At 46.2% G+C, this 26,746-nt stretch overlaps 1 protein-coding gene across 1 annotated transcript in view; it reads left to right on the top strand.

Moving 5' to 3' along the window:
- SPEF2 (sperm flagellar 2) overlaps positions 1–26,746 on the top strand; it is a 148,785-nt gene that overhangs the window by 116,659 nt on the left and 5,380 nt on the right. The window contains exons 30-36 of the mRNA XM_015408709.1: positions 4,157–4,263; positions 6,449–6,631; positions 15,750–15,842; positions 18,018–18,197; positions 18,393–18,407; positions 19,733–19,888; positions 22,860–22,982. Of these exons, the coding sequence (XP_015264195.1) occupies positions 4,157–4,263; positions 6,449–6,631; positions 15,750–15,842; positions 18,018–18,197; positions 18,393–18,407; positions 19,733–19,888; positions 22,860–22,982 (857 nt within the window). The remainder of the gene's footprint in view (positions 1–4,156; positions 4,264–6,448; positions 6,632–15,749; positions 15,843–18,017; positions 18,198–18,392; positions 18,408–19,732; positions 19,889–22,859; positions 22,983–26,746) is intronic.

Genomic DNA, 26,746 nt, shown 5'->3' with positions numbered 1-26,746 from the left:
GGAGAATGAAATATCTTTGTGGTAAAAATGAGTTATGGATATCATCTTTTCCATATATACAAAGGATACCACCTACCTTCTCTCGATAAGACGCCTCAAATAAAGATACCTGGCTGTAGAAGATATCACAGTATGTGCCCCACCTTCTTCACCTTCTTGATGCTTTGGATTTCGTAGTTGCAGCTGTAGAGGTAGAATTCTGCTGCCTTTGAATTGCATGTATAGTTTGGCTAACTCACTGGCTGATCAAGTAGAGCTTGCTAAAAGTAGCCTTGGCCTAAAAGCAATCAGTGCACCTACTAGCAGTAGTGCAGGATCAGACCTTCCGTGATAGCAGTGCGGGCTTAGAAGGTGGAAGGGACAGTGTGGAAGGGACTGTTTGCATGGCTCTCCATACCTTCATTTCCAGCCCTCCATACTGTAGAACTGGGAAAAATCTATACAAATACTCGTTTGTGATTAAGCACATGTACACGTCCGCTGTAGTCAAGGTATTGTGGCAAAGCACACTTTAAAATATAGTTCCTAGTCTTGGTGAGCAGACTTTGAGAAATGAAAGTTGGCTATTGGGTTGGTGTTTTTATTTGCTCAGCAGTAATGCCATCTAGCTAGGGACCATGTTTGTCTCTAGCACTGAGTCTTAAGCAGAGATGACTTCCATGGACTCAGAAGGGTATAAGCTCTGTTTAAAAAGGTAAAGGTTCCCTTGCTCGAAAGCCATCTCCATTTCAAAGCCGAAGAGCCAGCGCTGTCTGAAGACATTTCCGTGGTCATGTGGCTGGCATGACTAAACACCAAGGCGCACGGAACGCTGTTACCTTCCCACCGAAGTGGTACCTATTTATCTACTTGCAATTTCTTGGTTTCGAACTGCTAGGTTGGCAGGAGCTGGAACTAGAGACGGGAGCTCACTGCGTCATGCGGCAACTCGGGTCTCGAACTGCTGAACTACTGACCTTCCACAGCCTGCAGTTCAGCGTCGTAACCACTTGAGCCACCGCAGCTCCTAAGTTCTGTTCAGGATGGCGCTTTAAACGCCTTTGTCATGTGAAAGTCCAACATTTCATCTGTTGTTTAGGGCATCCTTGCAGAGGGCTACATACAACCAAATGGATCTGTTAAGTAGGCTTAATCCTTGCAGAGGGCTGCATACAACCAAATGGATCTGTTAAGTAGGTGGGCCATTTGGCACACACTGAACTCCCCCCACATACATGGCTAACACAAGTCTGCTAAAAAAATGGTTTATCCATGATGCATGATAATTGAGGACTGACCTGCAAGTATGCCCTGCACTGAGGCAGGGAGTGACGTCCAGAATTGCCCACTTCTGGTTGGGAAACCCCTGGATCTCTGGGGGCGGAGCCTGGGGGTGGCTGAGTTTGGGGAAGGGAGGGAGCTCAGCAGGGTATCATGCAACAGATTCCATCCTCCAAAGTAGCCATCTTCTTCGGACGAACCGATCTCTGGAGAACAGTTATAATTGCAAGACAACTCCAGGCCCTGCCAGGAGGTTGGCGACACTGATGAATGTAGCCCCTTAGCCACACATTACAGCCTGCAGAATGGATAACAGATAGGGTTGCCAGCTCCAGGTTGGGAAATACCTGGAGAATTTGGGGGTGGAGCCTGAGGAATGTGGGATCTAGGAAGGGGAGGGTCTTCTTCAGCAGGGTACAGTGCCATGGAGTCCACCTTCCAAAGGGGCCATTTCCTCCAGGTGCACTGGTCTCTGTCACCTGGAGATCAGCTATGATCCCAAGAGATCTCCAGCAACCACCTGGAATTTGGCAACCTTACAAGTTCTGTTGCAGTTGCTTGTGTGGGACTGCAGAGGATTGTTGTGTATACCACAGTACATGGCTGATGGGGCTGCGTTCAGTCTCTCAAGTTATGCAGGTTCGTCTGCACGGGATCCTTCCGTGGTTTTCAAAAGATACAGTCAGAAGGGACTGCTCCAAAGAGCCTACGGCGGAATCTGCATTTGCATTTTAAAATCATTTTCGTGCTGCTGTGACGCCGTCTTTCTCTATGCTTGTTTGAATGTTGTTTGGAGAAGATTCTTTTAAAGCAGTGGAGAGGTGCAATGACAGGGGAGCCGCCCTGAAATAATGATAAACATATGTGGACAATCGTCGGAGGGAAAACTCTATGGTTTTTCCTCCGACGATCGGGGCCACGGCTTCAACGTGGTCGATGTCACGCGTCGCTTCTGGTGATCTGCTGCCGGCGCGCGCATCTTCGGACGGCTCCCGGAGCCCGGCAAGGCTCCCCCACCGGTAAGCAAATTAGACTTGGCAACCCTAGAAGGGACTGCTCCATAGAGCCTATGGTGGAATCTGCATTTGCATTTTAAAACCATTTTCGTGCTGCTGTGACGCCGTCTTTCTCTATGCTTGTTTGAATGTTGTTTGGAGAAGATTCTTTTAAAGCAGTGCAGAGGTGCAATGACAGGGGAGCCGCCCTGAAATAAGGATAAACATATGTGGACATGCGAAAGTATGCTAGCACTGTTCAGGTGTGAAAACAACACCAAATGTAGACAACTTTTTTGAAGACGGAGTCAGAAGGCCGGGGCACCGGTGGGAAAGACAAATGCAGATTCTGCCTATATCACTGTGATAGGAATGTAGCATATCCACTGCAAAAAGTATCAGGAGTATCTGCATTGAAATCTCCATGTGGGGCACAACTGCATGCTGTCTGACTCCAAGAACTGCTTATTCTAAGGAGAAGCAGCAGCTGGTGGCAGTGGTGGAGGACTGTCATTTCTTAACCCTTCCTTCACCCACTGATTCTCTGCTGCAGCTAACTCTTCCTGAGCTGCTGCCCCCTGGGGAACACATTGGCCCTCCCGTACAGATGACTCATCTGCTCATTGGCTGACTGCGTGGGGAGGGAGAGTGGACACAAGCGTCCTGGGCCTGCCCCCCCCTCCACCTTGACACAATTATGTCTGTGTGGTGCAGACACATGCTAGAGGGAGCGTCTACGCTGCCTACCAGGGAGCACCAGTGTTTGGAATGCAGGAGTGCTGGTCATAGGGAGGCAATGTGGGCACAGATAAAAGCCTCCATGCAGTTGCACCAGGCAGACTCCGCAGCTAGGGTTGCCAGGTCTAGCTTGGGAAATGCCTATAGATTTTGGGGGTGGAGCCTGGGAAGGATGGGTTTTGGGGAGGGGAGGGACCTCAGCAGGGTATAATGCCATGAAGCCCACCCTCCAAAGCAGCCATTTTCTCCAGGGGCACTGATCTCTCTTGTCTGGAGCTCAGTTGTAATAGCAGGAGTCCCCCGGGGTCCGATTCCGCGGGGGCGGAAATCGGGCCTCCAAAGCGGGGGGAAATCCGCCCCCCGGGGGGACTTGGCAACCCTAGGAGATCTCCAGGTCCCACCTTGAGGTTGGTGACCCTATCCTCAGCTATGGTATGGAGTTGGGGTGTCTGTCTGTTCTCTTTGCATGTGCAAAATGTCTGTCCGGGGCTATTCTTTCTCTCAGTTCCATACACATTTTTGGAAGCTGGTTTTCTGTAGAACAGGCAGCTGATGGGATTTGTTTTGTTCTATGTCTTTTGCGGGCAATGTCTCACCAGGCTCTGAAAATGCAGCGAATCACAGCCTTGCAGGCTTATCCAATGCACGGTTGTACTTTTCTAAGATGTCAGCGGGCTTAGAAGGGGTTAGTTGTGCTTAGGGATTGCGTTGCTGGTCTTTCTCTGTGTTTAGCGATGAATATCTGTGATAAGTTGCATCAAAAGGGGGGAAAAACAAAACGAGGTGAAAACAAAGTTCTTTTGCTTCAGACCAGCATGGCTTGATCCGGGGTGAAAACGAGTTATTTTGGCATATGCCTTGCGAACGTAGTCGTCCAAAGCGATTTCCCCCCAGAGCATTCATAAATGTACCTACGCTTGCTTTCAAAACCAGTTGTTTTGTATTACGATATGGTTAAGTGTTAGATACTCATAGCTCTATATTGGGCATATGAAAGATCTGAAAACATACAACGTTGTGGAAATGCAGATTATAGTTATCCTGGAGATGTATTCCTGTGCCTGGCTAAGGGTAAAAAATAGGACTTGCTTTTAAATTGCTTATATGAAATCCCACAGTGACACATTTCTCCCCCCCCCCCGCCTTCTTGTCCTTCGTTTTAGGTTTAATGCCAACCAAAACATTCATTGACATTATTTATGACCTGGTCACTTTGAATCTTGGTGCCAACGTGCTTCCTGATAGCTGGATGCACCTCTCCGCGTATGATGTAGGTACCCACCGTACTTGCTCCTGTAACTTTCAGCTCAGATCTCTTGCTATGTCAGTTGGATAAACATGGCGGTCTTCATGGGGCTGCCCTTGGAGACAAGAGTCTTTGTGCAGATCAGTGGTTTCTGGTTAACCCTTGGTAACTCCAGGGGTGAAGAACGGAAAGGTGGGAGGGCGGATTTAATTGCTGTGTTCCAGCACTAGCTGCCTGCCTTTTGGGGCACCAAGAATCATATTCAGCATGAATTGTGGCAGCTGTACAGGCTACCAGTCTGCTTCCAGGTTCAAGGCATGGTGCTACTGTTATAAAGCCTTCTATGCCCTGGGTCCCCTATACCTCGAAGGACCACCTCCCCGTATGAGCCCACGTGCCTCTCAAGATCAGTAGAATCATATTCAGCATGAATTGTGGCAGCTGTACAGGCTACCAGTCTGCTTCCAGGTTCAAGGCATGGTGCTACTGTTATAAAGCCTTCTATGCCCTGGGTCCCCTATACCTCGAAGGACCACCTCCCCGTATGAGCCCACGTGCCTCTCAAGATCAGTAGAATCATATTCAGCATGAATTGTGGCAGCTGTACAGGCTACCAGTCTGCTTCCAGGTTCAAGGCATGGTGCTACTGTTATAAAGCCTTCTATGCCCTGGGTCCCCTATACCTCGAAGGACCACCTCCCCGTATGAGCCCACGTGCCTCTCAAGATCAGTAGAATCATATTCAGCATGAATTGTGGCAGCTGTACAGGCTACCAGTCTGCTTCCAGGTTCAAGGCATGGTGCTACTGTTATAAAGCCTTCTATGCCCTGGGTCCCCTATACCTCGAAGGACCACCTCCCCGTATGAGCCCACGTGCCTCTCAAGATCAGTAGAATCATATTCAGCATGAATTGTGGCAGCTGTACAGGCTACCAGTCTGCTTCCAGGTTCAAGGCATGGTGCTACTGTTATAAAGCCTTCTATGCCCTGGGTCCCCTATACCTCGAAGGACCACCTCCCCGTATGAGCCCACGTGCCTCTCAAGATCAGTAGAATCATATTCAGCATGAATTGTGGCAGCTGTACAGGCTACCAGTCTGCTTCCAGGTTCAAGGCATGGTGCTACTGTTATAAAGCCTTCTATGCCCTGGGTCCCCTATACCTCGAAGGACCACCTCCCCGTATGAGCCCACGTGCCTCTCAAGATCAGTAGAATCATATTCAGCATGAATTGTGGCAGCTGTACAGGCTACCAGTCTGCTTCCAGGTTCAAGGCATGGTGCTACTGTTATAAAGCCTTCTATGCCCTGGGGCCCCTATACCTCGAAGGACCACCTCCCCGTATGAGCCCACATGCCTCTCAAGATCAGTTCAGCAGTCTTTGTTGGTGTTCCCGTCCTACCATCAGGGCAAAGGTGCAGCTGTGAGAAACAAAGCTTTTGAGGGGACGGCACCCACCTTATGGAATCCACACCCCATACCAGTGTTCCCTCTAAGCTGAGTTGGTGTGAGCTAGCTCACAGTTTTTTAGCCTCCAGCTCACGCATTTTTGTCTCAGCTCAGGAAGGAGGGCTCCAGAGCAAACTAATTGATGCAGTAGCCAAATCACTTGCTCACAATTTTAATGCCAGTCACTCACAAAGTAGAATTTTTGCTCACAAGACTCCACAGCTTAGAGGGAACATTGCCCCATACAGACTTCAATTTTAAAGCAAACCTTAAATCTGTGGAGAAAGTGATGGGAATGTTCAAGGCAGGAGTTTATTGTGTTTTGTAAATACTGATTCGTTGTTGCTCGGTTCTATATTGCTCAGTTTTTATTAGATTGTATCTTTTATGTACTCCAAATCTAAGGCTTCCTGAGCTATCTGAGGCTGATGAATGCATTCAAACAGAGGTGTGATCTGGCTTGGTTTTTGTAGAACATTAGCTTCTGTTATGAAGCAGACCTCAGGTGGAAAGAGGTGTAAACATGTCCTGTTTTGGGGCTTTTCTTGTAAACAGGGTGTTGTGGACTGTATTTGTGCCAAATTGGCTTTCTATATGTTGGGGAAGTTCATAACCTCTTTAATGTTGCTATCAGAGAGTCCCAAGCATTTTGCTGTAAGGAATAAGGTCCTGTAAGCTGTGTGAAATTCTTTTGCCTTTAAAAATCCATCCCTCTTCTTTCCTCTATGTAAAAGAATTTTTTGCAACGCTGTGTTACAGATACAAAACATCGCATCAATGCTAACTGTGGATTTGGACACTGTGGACTGGCGCCGGTTCTTACTAGCGGCTTCCCAGCCTTGGCCCATACCCTCTGTGATGGAGTTGCTTGAAACGCTGCAAAGATTCCAGGCTGTGGATGAAGTTAGATCAGGCTTTGTCACACTGGAACAATATAATGAGGTACCAGCTCTCTCTCTCTCTCTCTCTCCCCCTCCCTCCCTTCCTCTCGAGATCCTACTTCTTGATCATCCATAAAATGCAAACTGCTTCCTCATGCAACCTCAGTTTGCCTCTGGCCCATGCAAAGAAAGGAGAAAGAGGTTTAACCCTTCAATCTGCGCATACTTAATGTACATGAAACTGGTTACCCCATTTCTGGCTTTAGCATTTTAAAGGAGAAAAGATGCATACTTTTAAAAAGCATTTGTCCCCCCCCCCTTTAAAATACTACAAACAGAGTAGGGGAGCTGGTTTCAAACAGTAAAACACAGTGGTTGTTTAAGGGTCAAGCCCCCCTCCATTCCCCACCCTGTCCCCAAACGGAGACCACACGAGCCCGCCAGGTCACACACAGTTTTGAGATCTTCCATCTAGCCTGTTTGAGCTCTAGATGTGCCATCTGGAATAGGTATAGAACTTGTTTATCGCTTTCAATTGTTTGAACCTGATTTGTAAATGTATTTATTGAATATGCTGTTCACTGCCCTGAGCCCTACACACAGGGGAGGGTGGTCTAAACATCGAATTTATAAATAAATAAATAGGGTGCTGCGAATGTGATCCAGAAGGAGTTAGCATTCTTAAATTCCATTGAAATCAGTGTAAGCCAATCACCCTTTTCTGGCTAACACTCTGTAACGCCCAAAGATGGAGAAAAACTGGGCTGCACTCAGCAATGTGCCAAGAGAACAAGGGGGGGGGGATTTAATTGCTGTGGACAGTTCCAGCACTAGGTGAATGACCTGGTTCCCCCTGCACAGCGAAACATGTAGGGGGACTTTGTATAATAAACCAGTCATCTATCACCTGGCATTTTTTTACCTTTTGGTTCTGTTAACACTCTGTAACCTAACCTCGTACTGTGGGTCCCAATTCCATATAGGCAACTGGGATTTTCCTTTTATGCTGGCCTCCTCTAGTCCACCACCCTCATCTCACCCTGGTCCTCCTTTTTAAAGATCCCTGCAATTTTAAAATAATCAGTGCTTGAGAGAAGGCACAGGATGTTAAGAGCAAAAATGAAAGCAAACCCCTGGTGGAAGCATGTCAGATTTCTTCACAATAGTTAATAAATTTAAAAAAAACCTTTCGATTAAAGCAGTTTCAAACTACTTATTTCTAGCCTTTCCTCTTCCCTTCCACATTCATCCACAACCAGGGCTATTTTTGGGCAGGAACGCACAGGAACAGAGTTCCGGCTGGCTCCTGAGTTGGCCATGCCCAGCAGGGACTCATTAGCATAATAGGCCACACCCAACAGCAGAAACTCATTAGGATTGGCTACATTATGGGTGTGTGGCCTAACATGCATAGGAGTTTGTGTTACAAAAAAAGCCCTGGGTTTTGACAACAAACAAGGTAAACAGAATAAGAAGCAAAAGGTGGGTGTGGCTGGATGAGCACACTTTTGGTAACACGGGGGTGTGGCCTCATATGCTAATATGTTTCTGCTGTAGGGTGTGGCCAGCTAATACATTTCTGCTGTTGGGTGTGGCCAATTATGCTAATGAGTTCCTGCTGGGCTTTTCCTACCAAAAAAGCCCTGGCCGCAACACTTCCCCTCCCTTCCTGCAGAAGCCCTACAGGGGTGGGATTATGATTGTGTGGGGAGTACCTGTTGTTCAGCAGTTTTCTGTGCAATCCTAAAACCACTTTCCTGGGAGTAAAGCCCAATGAACAGAACTGAGCAGGATTCTGAGTAGAGCTGCCTAGAATTGCTCCCACATTCATATTTATGTATCTGGAAAAAGTATATGCCACCTCTTCAGAGCCCTTCCCATATAATGCTAGTGGGGGGCCTAGGGGAAACATTTCCTGTGTTTATAGTCTCTCTGTACACTGCATTGGTCAGGCTGCACTGCACCTGGAGTACTGTTTGCAGTTCTGGAGGCCTCACTTCAAGAAGGATGTGGACAGAATGGAGCGGGTGCAGAGGAGAGCAATGAGGATGATCGGGGGCCTGGAGACCAAGCCCTCTGAGGAAAGGCTGAGGGACTTGGGAGTGTTCAGTCTGGGGAAGAGGAGGCTGAGGGGAGGCATGATGCCTCTCTTTTCAGTATTTGAAGGGCTGTCAGAGGAGGACAGGGAGCTGTTCCTGTTGGCAGCGGAGGAGAGAACTCGCAATAACGTGTTTTAAATTAAGGTACTGGCTGGATCTTAGGAAAAACTTTTATACAGTAAGAGTTGTTCAACAGTGGAATCAGCTGCCTAGGGAGGTGGTGAGCTCCCCTTCACTGGCAGTCTTTAAGCAGCGGCTGAACAAACACTTGTCAGGGATGCTCTAGGCTGATCCTGCATTGAGCAGAGGGTTGGACTAGATGGCCTGTATGGCCCCTTCCAGCTCTGTGATGCTATGATTCTATGTATCTTGCATCCTGTCGGGATAGTAAACTGGGTCATTGTTAAGATGCAACACCCTTTCCCTTGAAGCTTGTCCCTCCTTCCATCAACCTTTTAAGTTTCAAGTGGGTAGGTACTACTACATCTTAGGGGATCCCATGGGGGAGGAATTGGGGTCAGTGGAAGGAATAAGGTGTGAAGGGAAGGAGGCAAAGCCTTTGCCCTCTTCTCCCCCCACACACACACACACATTGCCTTCAGGCTATCAGAAGTCTTGTTCTTCTGTTCTCTGGTCACAGAAGGGTGTGCTCATGCACTGTCTTTGGTACTCCAGTTTTGGAGGAAGCACCTCTTTCCACCCTCTTGCTGGGCCCATGGGCCTGCCCTGCATGTCCATTCACAGGACACACACTGTACTACACTGAGAATGGTAATAGATGGATCCAGTGATCTGCAGGCAGGGTGCAGTGGCGAGTGCATAATGCTAATAAGGGAGGATAAAAGGACACAGACAACGAGAATAATGTCAGACTCATGGTGGAAGCTGGAAAAAAGAGGAAGATAAGAAGTAGGACCAAGGCCACTGAGCAGGTAGGATGGAGTGTTGGTCCACAACGGGACTGAAGTTTCACTAAAGACTGAAATGGCAGCAGGAAGGCATACACTCTGGGCTTTGTCCCTTCATGGATCAGAGTTACTCCTGATTCAAGAAATGGTAGTCTCTGAAGTGTGCACTTTGATATTGCTGATAGGTCCTGGTGCCACCCCTGAAACTGGAATGGCAGCAATGTTGGGATGCCAGGAGCTGAGTCATCAATATTTGAAGACCATCCTGGGGGGGAATTAATGGAGGAGCGTGGTTGTTAATGGCTCCTTCTCACTTTTTCTGGAGGTTTATGCAGAAAAGCTCCCCCCAGTGGCATCTCCACATGGTGTGGGGGAGGATTCTTGATGTCCTTAGGTCCTTGATGTCCCAAGACTCTTCCTCTAGTATAGAAGTCTATGGGTCGTGGGTCTTGAGCTATGACACCAGAGTATCCTCAGGGCCCATAACTACAATTCTTCTGTATGAGACTACTAATATGGCCTTCAAGCCAGTTTGATGTAGTGGTTAAGTAAGCGGACTCTAATCTGGGAGAACCGGGTTTGATTCCCCACTCCTCCACTTGTACTTGGCTGGATGACCTTGGGCAAGCCATGGTTCTGATAAGAGCTGTTCTTGAAAAAGAGCAGTTTCTGTCAAGAGCTCTCTCAGCCCCACCTACCTCACAGAGTGTCTGTTGTGGGGAGGGGAAGGGAAAGGAGTCTGTAAGCCACTCTGAGACACCTTTGGGTAGTGAAGGGTGGGGTATAAATCGAATCTCTTCTTCTTCAATATTTTGCAGCAATCCTGTTCTGCTGTGGTGTGTGAATCCAGCTGTGTAATTCCAGAGGCGTATGTCTCTCGAGACTCTTATTCTACAAAGTAAAATACCTGCCAAGAGCAAAAGGAAAACAAGCAAGCCCCATTAAGGATGGGGGGGAGAGAAACCACAAAGAGATGCAGCTCTCAATATTGCATCCACCTACACAACGTTGTGGTATTTTGCACGACCTAGGTAGAGGCTAAAAATGTACTGGCACCTCTAGAGACAACACAAGATGCCAGATAGAATGTTCTTTTGGTTCAGAGTCTGAGAATGGGTCCTCTGATCTTTGGGCGTGCTGGTAAATCTGAGCAAAACAAAATAAAATCATGTTGCTTTAAAAAAAAACCTAGATCCATCCATATAACAGATAAAGCACATGTTTGTTTGTTTGTTTGATTTATTGACCGCCCTCCCCTGCGTGTAGGGCTCAGGGCAGTGAACAACATACTCAATAAATACATTTACAAATCAGATTAAAACAATTAAAAACAATGAACAAGTTCTGTGACTATTTCAGATGGTGCTTAAAGGACCGGTTTATGTCCTGACCCCATGAGGGGGAGAGGAGGGATGGGGGAGGCCAGGCTCAGTGAAAGCAATGTTGCGGTCCTCAGCCATAGGCCTGGCGGGACCTCTCTGTCTTACAGGCCCTGCGGAACTGCAGTAGGTCCCGCAGGGCACGGAGGTCACTAGGCAGCAGGGGTCGTTTCGTAGAAAAAGAGCTAGGGGAACTCATTAGCATAATTCATTAGCATATGCCACACACCCCTGACATCAGGGGCCCAGTGGTGGACCTGCAAGGCCAGCGGGAGTGCGAGGAAGCCCCGCCAAGGCCCTCCCTGGCCCCAGGCAGGCAGGGGTGGGGAGAGGCGGGGAGGAAGCAACTTACCCTCCCTCTTCTCCTGCCTCCTCCTGGCTGAATGAGGGCCGGAAGCAGGGGGCGGGGCTTCATCATGTGCCCCACCCCCGTACCTCACCCGGGGGAACTGCGATGCCCCGCGATCCCCCCCGAATCGACCTCTGTGTAGGACTTTCCAAGTAGGACCAAACAAAAAGGTCTCAAAGTCTGACTTGAAACATTGTCTCCATGTATTTTCCAACCCAGACCTGGCAACCCTACTTCTGGGATTATACGATATGTTGGTATATGTTGGTCCCAGACTGTTTAGGGCCTTAAAGGTTAGTACCAAAACCTTGAATCTGATCCGGTATTCAACCTGGAGCCAGTGCAGCTGGCAAAACACTAGTTGGATGTGTGCTGTCAGAAGGGTTCCCGTAAGGACCCAGGCCACTGCATTCTGGACCAGTTGTTCTACACTGTAACAAACACAGAGCTGGAAGGGACCTCAAGGGTCATCTATTCCAACCAGTGCAGGAAATTCACCACTACCTCCCCCCTCAGTCTCCCAGTGACCCCTGCTCTATGCCCAGAGGAAGGCCAAAAACCTCCAAGATCCCTGGCCAATCTCACCTGGAGGAAAATTCCTTCCTGACCCCAAAATGGTGATCGGCATGACCCTGGGCATGTAAGAAAGGGCCACGAGAGCCGAGCCCTGGCTCATGCCTTCCTGCCCTCTCTCTCATTATCTCCCTAAGTTCACAGAATCAGACTTCAGCCTTTCCTCCTAGGGAAGGGGGCTCCAACCCCCTTATCAACTTGGTTGCCCTCCTCTGAAAACCTCATGAGGTGGAAATTTATGGGGTCACCATGAGTCGGTTGCGAATCGATGACATGCTTTACCGGTTCATGCCTAATCGACCCTGGAAGAGCTTTGACGCTCGCGGAAAGGGAGATTTGAAGTGTGTGGAGGGGAGAGATTTCAGAAGTGGGCCCCCAGATGGATCCTTGCAGGGACTCACCTTGTTTTGTTTATTCTGAATTGAAATCCCGCTAAAGTCAATTTGACTGAAATCATCTGCCTGCTTAGCAGGGCTGTGGGTGAGGTTTCACCGCTCCCAGATCGTGATGACAAACTGAAACCCGCTGCAGATATGGGGCTGAGAGGGCTTTTTGCAGAAGCACCTCTCCAGACTTGCAAAGAATCCGTCTGTCATAGGTTGCTTTCATGTTGACAGCTTTCAGTTGCACCCGTGGCTTGATGCCGAGAGCTCAAGGTGATATGAAAGAGGCATCTTTTCCTGTGGTGTAAACATTCATTTCTTTCCTTCCTCTGTCAGCTTTGGGGAAACTGCTGTGAAACACTAGAAGATCTTGCAAAACCTATGAACTGGGCAATTATGGAATGAGTATGCACACCACAAGCAACGATGTGTCTTATAGTGTTGCCTTCATCTCCCTGGTGTTTCTAGAGCATAGTGGCAGAGATCTGGATGTGTGAAGTTAGCCCTCTGACAACTAAAAGAAATAAACCAAAGTCTGGCCTCATATCTTTAAACGACTGAAAACCCCGCTGTTTTTCATTGGGCTGCCTAAATGGAACAGTCTTAACGGCATCCATTTGTAACAACGTTTTGCAAACATTAATGAGGTTATGGAAAGGCTTTAGCAGCCAGTAAGGAACATTTAGCTCGCAGCATTGCCCATACTCGAACATCATGCACAAACTTGAGTTTGTAATGACTTTGAGTCGCATACTCCCTCCCTCCCTCCTCCATCTTCTCAAAGGAAGGAGCCATGTTTGGAAACTTTCTGGTTTAGGAAATCTTCAGACTCTTCTGACATCTGTACTGGGTGGGAGAAAAGCTTAACAAATTGTGAGCCATGGTTCAGAATCATGGTGGGTGGTGGTGGGGGAACCAAAGTTGTTAAAAGTGCACAGCTGTGGATGTTGGGGAAAAAACTGGACTGAAGCCTGCCTAAACTAGTAAGTCTTCAGTTCTGGCTCTGTACTTAACAAGAGGGGAAGGGTAGAGGAGGAGGTCCGAAGAACATGAGTTCAAGGTTTTGAGCCTTTAAACTATCACAAACAAATTGTGACTTCTTATGACCTTTGTTTTTATGGGGAGGGGCGGAACCCGGTGTATTCTTTTAACTAACAAACAAAATGAAAACAAATCTTAGATGGACAGCCACTTGGACATCTCTGAGCTGGATCATCATGTTAAGAGACACACGTCAATTGTTTTATTAGGAGTCAACACTGCTCCGGGGGGGGAAACCCGGTGTATTCTTTCAACTAACAAACAAAATGAAAACAAATCTAGATGGATGTCCACTTGGACATCCCTGAGCTGAATCATCATGTTAAGAGACACACGTCTATTGTTTTATTAGGAGTCAACACTGCTCCTTGGGTCAGTGTTAAAAATCTCCCCGTGGAAGAGCCCTGAACGGCCATCAGCAATCTAGCACTATTCTTTTCAATCTTGGAAGAGAGTTTTGCATTCAGTCCTCAACTGCGCCTTCTGACATTGGCTTTGGTTTCTTTTCTGGCGTTTGACATGCCCTCTCCTGCCTTTGGTTGTCAGTACAACTGAAACCAGCCATCTCCTTTCATCATCCACAGTTGTTGAATTATTTTTTCTCTTGCGTTGCTTTCAGAAGCAGAATCACTGACTCATACGATGAAAGGCAAGACTTGTTCATTTTATGAGTCAGTATTATATAGTCTGAAGAGGATGTATATGGCAGTACCATGAAATTAGTCAAAGGCAGTGCAGCCAGGTTAAGAACGTTTTGTTCAGACATAAACCATGCAGCATTCTGAAAAACCTAATATAAAATTCTTAATATGAGATGCATTGGCTCCAGTCAGCTTCTTCGTGTAAGCTCACCCAGTTCCCTTCAATGCTACAACCCCCATTCCACATGCCTTATGTACATTCAGGTCACATTATTTCCCCACCATAGCCTTCTTTGGTGGTCAGAGGGGACCAGTGTTCCCTCTAAGCTGTGGAGTCTTGTGAGCAAAAATTCTACTTAAGAACATAAGAGACGCCAATGTTGGATCAGGCCAAAGGCCCATCCAGTCCAACACTCTGTGTCTCACAGTGGCCAGAAATACCAGTGCCATCAGGAGGTCCACCAGTGGGGCCTGGACATTAGAAGCCCTCCCACTGTTGACCCCCCCCCAAGTACCAAGAAGACAGAGCATCACTTGCCCCAGAGCACCTATCTATACCTTGTGGTTATTAGCCACTGATGGACCTCTGCTCCATATGCTTATCTAATTCCCTTTTGAAGCCGTCCATGCTTGTAGCCGCCACCACTTCCTGTGGCATTGAATTCCATGTATTAATCACTCTTTGGGTGAAGAAGTACTTCCTTTTATCCGTTCTAACCTGACCGCTCTTGTGAGAAAGGGAGAAAAGTACCTCTTTCTCTACCTGCTCTTTCCCATGCATAATCTTGTAAACCTCGATCATGTCACCCCTCAGTCGTCGTTTCTCCAAGCTAAAGAGCCCTAAACGCCTTAACCTTTCCTCATAGGGAAAGTGTTCCAACTCATAGGGAAAGTGTTCCAAGTGTTCCATACTTTGTGAGCTACTGGTATTAAAGTTGTGAGTGAGCGAGCGATCTGACCTCTGCATAAATTCATTTGCTCTGGAGCCATCCTTCCTGAGCTAAGACAAACATCTGTGAGCTGGAGGCTAAAAAACTGTGAGCTAGCTCGCACTAACTCAGCTTAGAGGAAACACTGGAGGGAACCCCCTCTTCCCTTTTTCAGCAGCAGGAAAACTGACTGGATCCAGCCCAGTAGCTACTGTTCATCTTTTTTTTTTTTGCAAAGCAGCGTCTCCGTGTTACTGACCGCAACTTATTCTGACCTATATTTTGATATCCTCCATATATGAAGTATAGTGTGGGAAGGACTATGGCTGGGGAGGGGCTGTGGCCTAGTGGAAGAGCCTCTGCTTTGCATGCAGAAGGTCCCAGGTTCAATCCCCAGTTAAAAGAACCTAGCAGTAGGTGATGTAAAGACCCTCTGCCTGATATCCTGCAGAGCCGCTGCCAATCTGAGCGGACAATACTGACTTTGATGGACCAGTGGTCTTATTCAGTCTATGGCAGCTTCATACGTATTCATGGCCCAGTGGCAGAGAATATGCTTTGCGTGCAGAAGGGCCCAAGTTCAGTCCGCAATGTCTCCAGCTAAAAGACTGGCTGGGTCATGTGAAAGATGTCCTCTGGAGCCACTGCCACCCAGGGTAGGCAATACTGAGCTTCACAGACCAGTGATCTAGCTCCATACCAGTTCAACTTGGTGTGCTAATGAATAAATAAATGAGAATACAGAGATTTTTTTAAAAGACTATATCAGAACCATCCCTTGAAATACTAACAGATTTTTATTAGGGTATTTACAAGCTGGGAAATACAAATGCAGATATGAACAGAATAATGAAGGATAAACGTATGCTATTTTTAGGCTGGCCTCTGGTTTAAAGGCAGTGAAGATCTCGTCATTCCAGAAAGCCTAACAGAACCCTTACCCTTTAACCGGCAGGAGCACCTTATAAAGGTAAGGATCCAGAATTCACAGGAAATGACCCATCAGAGTTAACAGTACCTAAGATCATTTATTTCAGTAAGGTCAGGCTTGCTCTGTGTTGGACTGTGTCCATAGTATTTAAAGGTGTCTCTGAAGATGTTGAAAATCTTGGTAAACCCCCACCAAGTACAACATTTTTCAGTAGCAGAGCTGATTTACAACTCAATCCAAAGTATTTTATTTAAGCATTTTCAGGAAGCTTTTCTCCGCAGAGAGACCCGAAAACCAGCTTAGAAATCAGAAAGCATTCCAAAGTACAAAGACATATCTCCCTTATAAATAAAAGCCGAATGGTGGTGGCACTTCTCTAGAACATTCCACAGGCTCCAAAATCAGTCCGCTCTCTGATCTGTCATTCAGAGGGTCTCCCTATCCACTGGCTGCTTTGCCTGAGTCCTGCCTCCAACATTCTAAACATTTTGCTGTTCTTCTCCCCCTCATAGCCAGTCAGAACACAGAGGTTATTTGCATATGCAGTCTCATTGGCCTTTGCCTCGGAACACAGAGGTCGTTTGCATATGTGACTTGATTGGCTTTTGCCTCTAACATTCTAAACAGTTTGCTATTCTGAGGTAAAATGTGTCCAATCTCCAGGTGAGGGCTGGAGATCTCTCAGAATTACAACTGCTTTCCAGATGGCAGAGATCAGTTCCCCTGGTGGGCTCTGTATCTTTATATGCTGCTGAGGTGGCCCCCGTATGACAGCCAATGTGACATAGCAGTCAGGGCTTCAGAGCACGGGAGAGGCTGCAGGTGTGTGGGGGGTGGAAAGCTGAAGAGTGAGGGGAAAATAAAGATAGGTTGATGATTGGCTGGGAAGGAGATAGGGTTGCCAACTCCAGGTGGGAAATTCCTGGAGATGTGAGGGATGGAGCCTGGAGAGGGTGAGGTTTCAGGAGGCGTGGGACCTCAGACAGGTACAAAGCCATAGACTCCACCCTCCAAACCAACCATTCCCTCTGGGGAACCATCGTTGCCAATCTCCAGGTGAGGGCTGAAGATCACTCAAAATTACAGCTGTTCTTTAGGTAGCAGAGATCATGGTGGACTCAGTGTCATTATACCCTGCTGAGGTCACCACAGCAAATTGACACTGAGTGTCCAAGGCCGGGGCACCTGCCCAGAGCCTCTTTCTAGAGGCCGTTGCATTTATTTCCACAACGAACCTTTTTCCTAGTAAACAAAATACAACACATCTGGGATGATCTGGGTCCAACAACCTGATTATCACAGGTCTCAAGTTGTGAGCCCCAAGCTAAGAGCTCAAGGTGAAAAGCCCTTTGCCTTGTGCTCAAGGGCTCCTGCCTCTTGCCCCAACCAGAGAAACAGGAATAGGATAGTCAACCTAGATGGACCTCAGCTGTTGCTAGCCTGCAGCAGTAAGCCAAAAGGATCTTCTTCATCCCCCATCCCTACCAGAGTTAACACCAGGAGTATCAAATGTGCTTCTTTCATTCGGTTTACATAGATCTGGGTAGTGATTCTTAAATTGCTCCCAAGGAGTACAAGAACATCCAATCATTCAACAAGTTTCCTTGAGATTTTACATAGTGTGCATGTGGTAGAATTTCCATGGAGCAGGTCTTTGAAGGACATAAGAAAAGTCAGCCATGTGGGTCCAAGTTTATGTATGCCCCAGAGCCTTCTCCCCCCACCAGAATGTTTAACATGCTCATAGGACTGACATGGAAACAACTGCAGTCAGATTTCACCCAGGCCACATTAAAGCGTCTGAAATAGAATGCATTCCTGTGCTTCGGTGCCAGTTTGGTGTAGTGGTTAGGAGCGTGGACTCTAATCTGGGAGAACCGGGTTTGATTCCCCAGTCCTCCACTTGCAGCTGCTGGGGTCAGTCATAAATTCTTTCAGAGCTGTTCTCTCAAGGGCAGTGCTCGGGAGAGCTCTCTAAGCCCCACCTACCACACAGGGTATTTGCTGTGGGGAGGGGAAGAAAAAGGAGATTGTAAGCTGCTTTGAGACTCCTCTGGGTAGTGAAGGGCGGGGTATAAATCCAATCTCCTCTTCTGCTTGAAAATGCCAGCCGTGACTTTGCACAGATACTTTTGGCAGGTTCTACTCACTCGAATTGTTAATACGGTTAAGTATCCTTGGCATCAATTAACCAAAGTGTCTCTTCCTTAACAGTTTTTTTTCACATTATTTGCTGGTGTCTACGAAGATCATCCTCTGCTGGACTACACTGAGATGTTGCTGTATTTTGCATCTGATCCTGATGCTGTCGACGGTGTCTATCGGGCCCTCAGTGTCGCTACGGGAATGTACACGCACAGGAAAAAAGAGAAACACCCTCCTGTTACTCATATGGTAAACTGTTGTTATTGATGATGATGATTCTTGGTGCTGGCTGAGGACAGCAGGGAGGTTCTTATTCCTGAAAGTGGAGAGATCACACAGCACCTCCTCATCCATCTGGGTCAATGTTGTCACTGTGCCAAACATAAAGGAGAATGCCAGTTGCGCAAATTTGTTCTTAATCACCCTTTATGGTTTCTGTTGCAGTGTGATCTGCTCATGGTTTGTCTTTCTTTCTGTGAAACCGCACCTCATCTTTAAAGCTGTGCTATGGTGTGTTTCAGAGCACCTCTGTACAGAATGTTCTGATCCAGTTGATAGAGTGTACTACTCTGGTTACGACTCAGCGCTCGAGTTTCCTTTTACGGCCTTGAAATGAAGTTGCCTTTTATTGTCTTGGCAAAATAACAAAATTTGATAGTGGTATCAACAGTAAAGTTGCCCCTTTTCATTTCGCATAAAAATTGTGTCTCATGTAAACATGCCATCAAAGAAATGAACAAAATGGGGGCCAAAACTGGAAAGTAGGATAGGCAGGATGAAAACCCTCACAGCAAATATGTATGAAAATGAAAAGGAATGCAAAATGCCATGTCCATATGCTCCTACGTGCCTTAAGCTAGAAACAGACGGTTGTCGAAAAGAAAAGTCATTGAAGGTCCTGCAAAAAAGATCCTCCCATTGTTTAGTGATTTTTAGATCCAGAATTAATTGGGATGTGGAAGAAAATGTGGTCCATACTAGAACTTAAGTTGGGCAAGTAAGCAGTTGTTGTATACAAAGCTGTTGCATCAGCATCAAAGCATCAATGTGAGGGTGTTCCCTACATTTTCCTCAGTCATGTTCCTCAGTCATGCCTCTCATGTTCTCCTATGCCACTAGAAAGCTTTTCCCCGGGTTTTTAAAAAATCAGTAGTTGCTGTGTCGCTATAGCGATATAATACTGTAGTGATATAGCAACTACCAATTTTTTTAGTGGACAAAAAACTTCTCCAGTGGTGCATGAGGGGGAAGAGTGGGTGTGAGGGGGTCATGGCACTAAAATTCCATTGATGTGGACAGGAGGTTCAGATATGTATACCTTCCTATCCAGATGATGTACCAGCCCGCTTTGACCCTTCTGGAAGTATTGGCTCAAAGTAGGGTAAACTACAGAGAGTGAACGATTGGAGGATGTTATCATGTGGATCCTTACAAAAATACTGTTCCAGTTTGAAAGCCAAGGCAGAGCAAAACAGCAGTGTGGGTCCCGCCTGTGTCCCAACTGTCAAACTGTTTTCCATGTCATACATAAAGGCTGCAAGGCTTTGGCGTCAGCCCCACCCCAAATCGTAGTAGCCCCCAGCCCCTAATAGGGCCATCTAATAAACATCACCCAGACACTGGTATCCATTGAGAAACCATCAGCTGGTCATCAGTAAGCAATCAAATCTGCAAAAGCCATTGCTGCGTGTTATGCTTTTCAGTTCCTTTCTGAACATCTGATTATTGATGAACATGATGAGCTGATGGAGGAAGAGGAAGGTGGTGAAGAAGATGAGGAGGACGAAGAAGAGAAGGAAAAAGAGGACGAAGATGAATTCTACACCAATGAAGGAATAGTTTCCCTGCCTACCCTACTCAGAGTGTTTCAGCATGAGACGATTGAGGCTGAGGACAACCATAGATTTAGTGATTATCTGACAGAAGAGGACAATTACGAGGTTGGTTGACCCATCAACGCTTTCACTGCTTTTTAAAGATAAGCGGGTTTCCCACTCTTATTTGATGGCATTAAGAATAGGTTACTGCAATTAAAAAGTAAATGTTGTTGCTTAACTTCGGCCAGCAAACGGCAGCCTGCTCAGAACAGCCTTATGCTGCTTCTGAAATATTCTCATGCTAAGCTATGTTGAGGAGCTGCGGTGGCTCAAGTGGTTAAGACGCTGAACTGCACGCTGTGGAAGGTCAGTAGTTCAGCAGTTCAAGACCCGAGTGTGTCGCATGACGGAGTGAGCTCCCGTCTCTAGTTCCAGCTCCTGCCAACCTAGCAGTTCGAAAGCAAGAAATTGCAAGTAGATAAATAGGTACCACTTCAGTGGGAAGGTAACAGCGGTCCGTGCGCCTTGGTGTTTAGTCATGCCGGCCACGTGACCACGGAAACGTCTTCGGACAGCGCTGGCTCTTCGGCTTTAAAACGGAGATGAGCACCGCAACCCTAGAGTCGGATTTGACTGGCTTTTGAGCAAGGGAACCTTTACCTTTAAGCTATGCTGAACATGCAGGGAATGGAGAAATCCATCAGTGTGGGAAGGCTCCCCAACCCATGGTTCATGCCCTAGCAGGTCAACTGGATGTCTAGGGCCAGGTTATCAGTTTCGTTATTTCAGGACATTGGCAGCCAAAATGTAGCTTGCAAAAGCATTCTATTGTTTCACCAGGAGCCCACAGTTTTACTTGCATGGTAAAGAATGTTGTTCTAAAACAAGTCAAGAAATGGAAGATATGCCACATTTTAATGTTGTATCCCTCTATGGGTATTATTTCCTTATCCAATGCCCTGGCATTGCCTAGAACACATGCTTCAAGATTACGAAGCTCTTAAGGCCAGAAAGCCTGGAATTTAACCAATAACAAGAACTGGCCTGGTGTCGTGACCAAGGTTGTGAGCTGGGAATCACCAGTTCCATAAACTCAGTTGTGAACACTAGATGGCCATAAGATGGTTGCTGTTATCCTCAGGCTTCCTCGGGAGTTGGTGGGCTCTCCTTCTTTGGAGGTTTTCGAACAGAGGCTAAATAGCCGTCTGACAGCAATGCGGATTCTGTGAACTTAGGCAGATCATGAGAAGGGAGGGCAGGAAGGGCTGCATCAGTGCTTAGCTCTCGTAGCCCTTTCTTATACGTCCAGGGAAATGCTGATCAGCACTTTGGGGGTCAAGAAGCAATTTTTCTCCAGGCCATTTTGGCTGGGGATCCTGGAAGGTTGGGGGGGTTGCCCTCTTCTGGGCATAGAGCAGGGGTCACTGGGGGTAGGGGGAAGGTATTTGTGAATTTCCTGCATTGTGCAGGGGGTTGGACTAGATGACCCGGAGTTCCCTTCCAACTCTATGATTCTATCATTCTATTCACAGCATTATCCTCCTCAGAGGGGGGTAATGATCATGTCCTAACTTAAAGGAGTACTGGGATAAAGTATGTGAAGCACTTTGGTCACTGGAAAAATGCTTTAGCAGTGCTTTGACTCCAATTCACCAGAGCGTTTCCTTAGAAGGTAGGATTTCCACCTGCAGACCATGACTTTCTTGCCTCCCCCAGCCTGTTGCAACCCCAAATGGGGTTTTTGGGGGTGCATTTTGGGCTGGAAAGCAGGAAAGGGAAGCTGAGCAAATTGTTCAGAAATCCTACCCTGTTGCAACCCCAAATGCCCCTGAAATGCTGATCATGGGGGAGCAGAATTTTGGGGGTGCATTTTGGGCTGCAGCAGGAAAAGGAAGCTGAGCAAATTGTTCAGAAATCCTTCCAACTACAGAAATGCTCTGGTGGATCTCCATCCCTGTTATTATAGAGCAAGACCAATATATGAAGGGGGTCAGGGTCAGTGTTCCCTCTAAGCTGCACTAGGGGGCACTGACATGTGAAGTTTTAGCTGACTGCTCACAGGTTTCAGCACACTGCCCACAAGCCTTTCTTCCCTCCCATTGGAGACAATGGAAGATAGGGGCACCACCTTCTGGGGCCCATAGAATTGGACCCTCTGGTCCAATCTGTTTTAAACTTGGAGGGGTTTTTTGAGGAGATGCACCAGCAGCTATGCTGAAAATGTGATGCCTCTACCTAAAAAACAATCCCCCAGAGCCCTAGATACCCCCAGATCAATTCTCCATTATAGCCTATGGGGCCCATTGACTATAATTATCCCCATAGGCTATAATGGAGCAGGGGGAAAACGATTATTTTTTTTACACATCCCCATTATGCTTTTCAGTATGATCTAAAAGCTGCCTTGAGTCACAGGAAAAGAGGCATATAAATATTTGAAAAAGAAGTAGTTTGGGCAGGTTGATAATATTTAAGAAAGTTCCTGTTTGTTAGGTTACGCAGGGTTCTGACAGTAATTGTTCCATCTCTATTATACTTGACTTGTAAATTTGTCATACTTCACTTTAAAAAAACCCAAAGTATGCTGCAAGTGTCCCCCCTTCCCAAGTTCTGGTTTGTTTTCTAAGGCTCAGCACAGGCTGATGGTCTGAGGCCAGGTCTACCAATATAGTGGAAAGGGGCAGGTAGACCAGCTCTCCAGAGGCCTGATCTACCAGCATAGAGGACAACATGAAATTTGACTAGATTCTGTGTTCTCTTATAATGTTTAAATCATTCTTAAAATATAGTTTAAAAGAATTCATTCTGAGATTTTTACAAGGTTATCAAAATAGTCTTCTAAAAAACTAATTTATGCGATAGTCAAATGTAGATTTGCTCACAATTTTAATGCTACTAGCTTTTTACACTCATGAGGTAGAATTTTTGCTCACAGCACTGTGAAGCTTAGAGGGAACATTGGTTAGGGTTAGGATTGTATATAAAAGCAAAGTCACAGTCACCAGGACATCCATACAGAGGCAGGTCATGCCTTTAAAAAAGCACAGTTACTCTGTTTTCTAATCAAGCAAGCAATTTGTGCTCCCTTTTAAAGCACTTCATCAAAATATACGAGGAACTTGGCTCTGAACTTTTGGAACCCATCACCGTGGCGCTACTTCTAAAGCATCCCTTCATTCAAGACTTGGTAAACAGCTACCAGGATTACAAACTTGCTGTAAGTACCCTTTTCTCTGTAGGTGCACACAGCTTTGGAGCCTTTTTAAAACAATGCAAAAATAGCCTTTCCCATGTATAGTAACAATACTTTTAGCTATAGTTAAATGTAAGGAGAAGGTATGGTTAGAAGTCTTCTCCTCTTTGTTCAGTTACTGGTGTGTTGTGTGGATGGAGGGTCTAAGTAGGTATGGTTCTTGACCTGCTTCACTGTTCAAGATCAATGCATCATAGAGCTTTTATTGGATGAAAGGAAAGGAAAGGTTCTTGACCCTCTGCGTTTGGAGAGCTAGGGTGGCCAAGTACCTTATGGCAGTCAAGTCAGGAGTGGAGCTCATGTGGTTCTTGAAAAATCAGGGCTGCAGTGCTAGAACGTTCTTACGCCCAGGTTCCAGGGTGAAAGGTTCTTTCCAAACCACATCAAGCAAATGACAATACAATTGAGTTTTTTAAAAATTAAAAGAAAAATAAAACAAAAGCAAACCTCCCAGAGCTGTTGTGTTATTCAGAGATCACTTGCAAGATAAATGGAGCGCAGCTAGGGTGTGGTTTGTAAGATTGAAAGGCAATGTCACTCATGAAACTGACAGCATCCGTGGAGGATGCAGCATGTTGCTGAATAAGGTTTGCTCTTTTGTGGGTCATGGCTTGAGTGTTGGGTGAGCTGTGCACCATTCCTGACCCACCGAGCCACACATAGCCTACTAGTCATGTATTTATGGCCAGCTGTCCTGCCTGATGCTTGTCAGACAAGCAAAGAGGTCTATGAGGATGGGTTGGCTACCATACATGGTGGATTATGTTTGGCTTTGGGTAATAAGATGTATAGGCCTGCTTTTAAGCATGCAGATGAAGAGTCTAAGTGACATGTAATGGGAGCCAGTGTGGTACAGTGTGGTACAGAGGTTACAATGTCAGACTAGGGCTGGAAAGATCCAGGTTCAGATCCCCTCTCTATCATCCAGCCTCTCTCAACCTCACCTGTCTCACTCTTTGTTTGTGGGAGTGATGTATACCAGCAGGGCCAGAACTCCAGAAGCCTTCCCACTGTTGCCCCCCAAACACCAAGAATATAGTGCATCACTACCCCAGACATAGTGTTCCATCTATACCTTGCGGCTAACGGCCACAGATGGACCTCTGCTCCATATGTTTATCCAATCCCCTCTTGAAGCTGTCCATGCTTGTAGCTGCCACCACTTCCTGTGGCAGTGAATTCCATGTGTTAATTACTCTTTGGGTGAAGAAGGACTTCCTTTAATCTCTTCTAAGCCTACTGCTCATCTGTTCAGTTTCCACTGCCAGGGCCAGCAGAGAAGAAATGTAGGTTAGTATAGATGTAAATGTAAGAGGAAGCTATTGCTGTTTGGACAAAGTGTGCAATGATGCTCCAGCTGACTATTAGCAATATGGCTGCCTCTCTTTATCCTTTGCTAGTGATCAGAATTTTTTTTTGCTTATTGTCCAATGCAGACAATAATTATCGCAGACCTCGTGAAGACAACTGAGGTTTGTTTTGTAATTCCCTCCCTCCCTCCCTCATATCCAAATATGGTTATCCTGGGGGGGAAAGGACTCCAAACTTGTTGAGCAGAGATAGTATTTCTGAACATATGGTTCAAACATACCTTGTTTTCATGATGACTAATATTTGAGTTTCAGTAATTTAATAGTTAAAGACCTTCCTGACTAGAGCAACTACATGATGGTGACAGAGCAACTGATTTTTGTTTTTCCACAAATGGGTATTTTATTTCCTGTTTCGAAGATTATGGCATAGGATCAGAAGGTATTCCATTTCATCTTGCTGTGATAGCAATGAGAGTTTATGTTATAATGTTTTGTACCAGCACCAAAGCTTCCTATGCTGATAATGATTTTGATATGTTTATAGGAGTTTGCATGCAAAGTATACTCTGCTTTATAACACATACGGTGGACAGCTATTTATACCTGGCCAAAAAAAACCCCTGGTAACACTCATGATCACAACAATTCTTTTAAGCTGCTTTTTGTGACACAAGTTTGTTCCCAGGTCCCCACTGTGAGAAAGACCTGTTTCAATACAGTTGGTTTACAGATCAATAAAGGGACAGTCATTGCACCCTTGATGCATGGAATCCAGATATCTCAAGGACATGCATGTGGTGGCTGGCATTTTCCTGCTATTCGAGAGGCATGTCTACGTAGCAAAATTATTTCAGCCTTGCATCACTTTAACTTCAGAGGGTAGCTGTGATGCTCTGCAGTAGAACAGCTAGATCCAAGTCCAGCTGAGACCAATAAATTTTTTAGGATATGAGCTTTGGAGCGTCAAAGCTCATAGGCCCTTCTCAAACCGCCTTTGTATCCCGTTTTAGTAACTGGTTGCTAATGGGTTTTTTCTGTCGTTTCAGACAGACCCATTTTAGTAACTGGCTGCTAACAGAATTTTATTTGCCTATTCATACAAACCTGCTTGCATCGGGTTAGCAAAGTATGGAAACTGAGGGACACTGCTTTCTTCTATTTTCTACCCCTTCGTTGCACTTCTAAATCGCTGTGGTGTGCTGCTTAAAATGTCTGTAGCGCTTTCTTCTACAATGCTGCTTTTCCCCTGCCCTTTTTACCTTGCAATCCTCCTCAGAAATTTTTTGAACGTTCTAAGTTGAGTGCTATAGTGCTAAACCAATATAGTTCTTCAGTGCTATAGCAGCACCATTGAGATGCATTGACTTCATTCAGTCAATGGAGTCAGTGCATCTCAGTGGTGCCACTGTAGCACTGAAGTGCTATCTTGGTCACCACTGAGATGCCTTGACTCAATAGAGTCAAAGGAGTAAAGGCATCTCAATGATGTCACTATAGCACTGAAGTGCTATATTGGTTTAGCGCTATCGCAATCAACTTAGAATGTTTAAAAAACAGACAGAGGAAGATTGTATGACAAAAAAGGGGGAAAGCAGCATTGTAAGAAACACTAGGGACATTTTAAACAGCACACACATTGACTCAATGGAGTCACCATTGAAATGCCTTGGCTTCAATGGAGTTAAGGCATCTCAATGGTGCTGCTATAGCACTGAAGTGCTGTATTGATTTAGAGCTATAGTGCTCAACTTAGAACATTAAAAAAAAGTCTGAGGAAGATTGCACAGTGAAAAGGGGTGGGGGGAAGCAGCACTGTTTGAAATTACAATAGCTCTTCAGAGATGGCTCATTAATAAACCCCCATCCCTGTATCGCTTTGTTCAAAATCAGGCCAAACACAAATAACATCCAGTTTAGAATGATAATGTGAAAAGGGCCTCTGTCAAAGGAAGGTTTGACTCTCAAAAGCTTACATAAGAACATAAGAGAAGCCAATGTTGGATCAGGCCAATGGCCCATCCAGTCCAACATTCTGTCACACAGTGGCCAAAAATACCAGGTGCCATCAGGAGGTCTAACAGTGGGACCAGGACACTAGAAGTCCTCCCACTGTTGCCCCCCCCCCCAAGAACCAAGAGTACAGTGCATCACTTGCCCCAGACTGAGACTTCCTATCTATACCCTGTGGCTAATAGCTACTGATGGACCTGTTTCCATATGCTTATCTAATTCCTTCTTGAAGCCGTCCATGCTTGTAGCCGCCGCCATCTCCTGTGGCAGTGAATTCCATGTGTTAATCACTCTTTGGGTGAAGAAGTACTTCCTTTTATCTGTTCTAACCTGACTGCTCAGCAATTTCATTGCATCCCCATGAGTTCTTGTATTGTGAGAAAGGGAGAAAAGTACTTCTTTCTC

Source organism: Gekko japonicus, unplaced genomic scaffold, assembly GCF_001447785.1.
Source record: "Gekko japonicus isolate JY-2015 unplaced genomic scaffold, Gekko_japonicus_V1.1 scaffold2199, whole genome shotgun sequence".
Classification (NCBI taxonomy): domain Eukaryota; kingdom Metazoa; phylum Chordata; class Lepidosauria; order Squamata; family Gekkonidae; genus Gekko; species Gekko japonicus.
Note: the sequence above shows the minus strand (reverse complement) of the source record. Positions and strands in the feature narration are given on the sequence as shown.